Raw genomic sequence first — 5243 nt, forward strand, 5'->3', positions numbered from 1 at the left:
AGGAACAATAGATAAAACTTTGTTTAAATTCACTAAAGATGATCATACTCTTCTTGTCCAAATTTATATAGATGATATTATCTTTGGGTCAACTAACCCCAAAACTGTGCAAAATTTTTTATAAGTTGATGCAGGATAAATTCGAGATGAGCATGATGGGTGAAATAACGTCCTTTCTCGGCCTACAAGTCAAACAATTGGAAAATGGGACGTTTATCAGTCATACCAAATACACCAAAGAACTTCTTAAGAAGTTTGGCATGGAAAACTGCTCAGCTGCTACTACCCTTATGAGCTCATCAATTAAGCTTGACAAAGATGAAGGAGGAATTCTAGTTGAGGTAAACATGTATTGAGGTCTAATAGGGTAATTAATTTACCTAACTGCTAGTAGACCCGATATTGTATTTACAGTTTATTTTTGTGCTAGGTTTCAGTCCGACCCCAAACAGTCTTACTACTTAGCTGTTAAACGCATTTTGAAATATCTTAAAGACACCCTAAATGTTGGGTTGTGGTATTCTAAGGATAACTCTTTCAACTTAGTTGGCTATTCAGATCAAACTATGTGGTAGGGCTCAGTCGTATCGCGCCCAAATTACCCGACTCAAATCAGATAAATAAAATGTAGTAGCGAGAGTAGAGATCGTTCCCACGAGAAAAGTGAATTTAATTGTGTTCTTAAAATTACTGAAAATAAATAAAATGGGGTTTTGGATTTTCAATTTAATTACTAATAATTAAAACAAATTAAACTAAATTTTATTAACTAGCATGCAAGATTAGGATTTGAACGAAGAAATGAATTGAAAACAAGCCTTGGTATCGGTCGACTACGCCCTTGAAGTTATTCACTCGATCATCGATTCTCTAAAAATAATTAATTCTCATTGAATATTCATCATTGGAAATTTAATTCCTATCTCACCTTAATTTTAGTTAATTAAACACAAACGTTTTAAATTAACCCTTACCAATAAATCAATCAAGATACAAGCGATCAAGATTTAAATCTAAGGTAGCATTCAAACTAGTGAAATTGATGAGCTAAACAATACAAACACAAGCGGTTATATTTAATCTAGTCAATTGTTGTTCCTACAAATTAACAAATTCACAAGCGGAAAATATTAATCATAATTGCTTCACAAATTTGAGAGATCAAACAATTACGGATTTGGTATCTAATTTAGCTCTAGATTGTATGATAAAATCATAGGGTGATCAAACAAATAATCTCACATACAAGCATAGAATAAATCCCAAACAACTTTTGATATTCAAATATAAATCAAACGATGAAAATTCTAATCTCACAAAATAAATAAGCTTCAAGGGGTTTGTCTTCCTCAACCAAAAATTAAAGCTTAGCTACTAAAATTCATGAAATCACTATAGAGAAAATTCAAAAGAAAAGAATAAATCTAAGAAAAATAAGAAGAAAAACCTAGTCGCTCAAGTCTCTTGGTGTTCAGCCGTCCAATCTGATTAAAAGATCCTTAAAATCCGATATAATTTATTATAATTAAGGCTAGAGTCCTCCACAAGCAAGTTTCATTTTCAGATAAAATTTCCTGAACTTCACGTCGTGCTCGATCGGTTAAAACTTACCGATCGAGCGAGCCTTGCTCTGACCCTCATCATTTTTTCCTTCTCTTATCCCGTTCGATCGGTAAAAATTTACCGATCGATCGAGAGCTCTTCTGTCCAACACTTAATTTATCTCGCTCGATCGATAAAAAGTTACCGATCGATCGGGAACTTTTCTGCCTCGCACTTCACTCTCATCTCGGCTCTTTCCTTCAATTCTTTAGCTCCATTTCTTCTCTTTTCCTATATCAAAACACAAACAATGATTAGGAACTATAAAATGAATTTAATCAATGCAAATTCTCCTAATCCTACAAAGTAACACAAATAAATATAACAAAATATCATCACATCAAACTCCCCCATACTTAACCTTTTGCTCGCTCTCGAGCAACACAAAACCAAAAATAAGTTCGAGCTCATATCTCATAACACAAATAACCATGATTTACACATGTGTCTCAGAAATTAACTCAATGCATGATCAAGAAAGACGTTAAAATGCTAACAACGGAACGAGTTCAATATCCAAACATTTTAACTAGAGATATAACCCCAAATTTATGTGTGTGTATGGTCATTAGCAAGTGTCATGCACACTCCACAGATCCATTCAATGCAAACCCCACAACAGCTCAAGTTGCACACCAACAAATCAAGTTGAACCATTAAGAAATTCTCTTCTTTTTTTTCATTGCCGGATAATTGCACCCGGTTGTTCTCAACTCCATACATTCTCCTCCAAATTTAGCTTTTGGAATTACTAGGATTAGAATTTCAATCCTCATTCCAATGCCTCCCCTCACTTTACTAACTCCTTTCTTTTCATTTTTTTTCGATTCAGCTCAAAAGGGAGGTTGATAGGCTAGTGACTTTCTAAGGCTATCACAAGGCTCACATGACCTTCACTATATCATATACAATTCACAAGCTATGACTCATGTGTGCTCCAAAATATTCAACAGCCATATCAAAGTCTAATTTTCATTGGAGATCAAAGTGTTCCAAGGTTAGCAAATAATCTATTTTCAAAAGCATGCATGTCATCAATTAGATATCATCATGGGCTAGTGAATTTCAATAGTCATATTCATCACTAACTATGAGCTCTAAGAAACAATTTTTTCCCAAAAACTGGTTAAATCCTCTACTTGACTGGCTAAGTTTTGGCTAAGTTCTCTCCACCGTACTTAAATCTTACATTGTCCACAATGTAAGTAAAAATGCAAAACAAAAATAATAAGAAAAAATTGAAAAGAAAATACTCCCCTTGGGTTGCCTCCCAAGCAACGCCTCTTTTTATTGTCGTCGGCCCGACTGTATGCTTCAGTTGCTCATGTTGGTTCATATCTGGTTCCCTTGTCCATCTTCACCCCTTGAGAATTTTCACAGTCAATTTCGGTCCATGCTTTCTCTCTTTCGATTTCTTTTATATCCCCATCTCTGGATGATTTCTTCCTTTTCCCATTGGTATTCCTTTTGCTCGATCTGGAGGAAGTTTTGGCTTAGTTTTAGATGCCTGCAAATCTGAAAGAAAAATTTTAGCATTAGAATTCTCAACAGATCTTTCAACAATCTTCTTCATTTTATCCTCATTCATCAATTTCTTGTTTTCTTGTGACAAGTGATCATTGATATCAAGAGTGTTAACAACTCTTTCACAATTAAAAATTGTCAGGGTATCAAAAATATTAAACTTAACTATCTCCCCATAAAATTCCATAGTGAGAGTACCATTATTAACATCTATGATAGACTTTGAAGTTATTAAAAATGGTCTTCCTAGAAAAATTGGAATATTCAAATCATTATTTTTCATGTCAAGCACATAGAAATCAGCAAGAAAAACTAAATTACCAACTTTTATAAGAACATCCTCAATCACACCCCTAGGATAAATAGTAGACCTATCAGCCATCTGAATTACAATTGCAGTTTCATTCAAGGGCCCGAGTTTTAAGGAAGCATAAGTAGAATATGATATGACATTAATCGATGCTCCTAAATCTAACATGGCAGTATCAAGTTGAACATCTCCTATCTTACAAGGAATCGAAAACATACCTGAATCCTTGCATTTTACGGGTATTTTCCTCTGGATCACAGCAGAGACCTGTTCCCCCAATTCGATTTTCTGGCATCCATTCAGTTTTTGTTTTCTTTTAGCAGTACATAATTCTTTTAAAAATTTAGCATAGCGAGGTACTTGTTTGATAGCATCTAACAAAGGGATATTTACCTCACATCTACAAAAAGTATCATACAATTATTTGATGCCTTCATCCTTCCTAGACTCCTTCAATGCAAGGGAAAACGGGGGTACGGGTTTATACTCACAAAGGGGAGGGAACTTACCTTTTGATGTGTTTTTTTGAACTATCTCATCCTCCTCTACCTTGGATTTCTCCTCATATTCGTTCTTTACTGGTGCTTGCACCACTTCTTCACGAACCTTCAACTCCTTTCCACTCCTCAAAGTGATTGGACTTACATTCTCTTTTGGATTTGGAACTGTCTGAGATGGTAAAATGTTAGAATGTTGTGCTTCCAACTTGTTGATTGCGGTTGCCAACTGGCCCACCTGAGTGTTCAAGTTTTGGATACTTGCTCTCATTTTTTGCTGAAAATTCAAAGTGTTAGCAAGATTCTTCACAATATTTTCTAAAAACTCACCAGGGGTTGGAATTTGAGGACGTTGTGGTGGTGGAGGATATGGTGGCTTGTAAGCTTGATTGTTCGGTTGCACTTGAGGTGGGGTATGGTTCACCGCAGTATTTCCATATCTGAGATTTGGATGATCCCTCCAACCTGGATTGTACGTGTTCGAATAAGGATCATAATTTCGCTGTGGTGGCCTCGGAAATCCTCCTGTTTCATTGACTTGTTCGACTGTTTCCTCTTGAAGAGTGGGGCACATCTCAGTTGAATGCCCCATCGCAGCACAAATTCCACACTTTTTTCACATTTTTTCCATTCCCTACAGCAAGTTGACGCACAAGAGACGTCAGATCAATCAGTTGTTGTTCAAGGAAAGAAAAATTTACCTCATTAGTTCTTTTGGGTGTGGGGTCAAGCCTTCTGGTTCCAAATTGCTGAGAATTTGCAGCCATATTAGCAATTAAATTCCTAGCATCCTGTGGTGTCTTGTCTACAATCACTCCTCCACTGGCCGCATCCACCACACTCCTATCATGAGACAACAAACCTTCATAGCAATATTGAATTAAAATATTTTCACTTATATGATGTTGCAGACAGCTGACACAAAGCTTCTTGAACCGCTCCCAATATTCGTGAAGTGACTCTCCCATATACTACTTGATGCCATAGATCTCCTTTATGATGTTTGCCGCTCTCGAAGCTGGAAAGTACTTCTCTAAGAAAATCCTCTTCATCTCTGTCCAAGTAGTGATGGACCCAGGAGGTAGGTAGTATAGCCAATCCTTTGCAGCATCTTTAAGAAAAAATGGAAAGGCTCTCAACTGAATTTTTTTCTCCGTTACTCCATGGGGTTTCATGCTTGTGCATATCACATGGAATTCCATTAGATGTTTTGTTGGAAAAAACTGGCGGTCAGATCAATCACGATTGATACCCGGTGCAGCGGAAGTTTAAAAATTTTATCATGGAACAATTCCATGGTGTAGGTATCA

General features: G+C 36.1%; 1 protein-coding gene across 1 annotated transcript; it reads right to left on the reverse strand.

Annotated features, from left to right (window-relative positions):
- Positions 1–3019: 3019 nt before the first annotated feature.
- LOC140877445 (uncharacterized) lies at positions 3020–4525 on the reverse strand. The gene is made up of 3 exons (XM_073280982.1): positions 3946–4525; positions 3830–3836; positions 3020–3749 (listed from the first exon to the last, which is right to left on the reverse strand). The coding sequence occupies exons 1-3, from the start codon at positions 4523–4525 to the stop codon at positions 3020–3022; spliced, it is 1317 nt and encodes a 438-aa protein (XP_073137083.1).
- Positions 4526–5243: the final 718 nt, after the last annotated feature.

The sequence above is a fragment of the Henckelia pumila genome, chromosome 2 (genome assembly GCF_033568475.1).
Source record: "Henckelia pumila isolate YLH828 chromosome 2, ASM3356847v2, whole genome shotgun sequence".
NCBI classification, from domain to species: domain Eukaryota; kingdom Viridiplantae; phylum Streptophyta; class Magnoliopsida; order Lamiales; family Gesneriaceae; genus Henckelia; species Henckelia pumila.

Coding starts and splice junctions, on each gene's coding strand:
- LOC140877445 (XM_073280982.1), bottom strand. CDS start 4,525: ATGGGGCATTCAACTGAGATGTGCCCCACTCTTCAAGAGGAAACAGTC.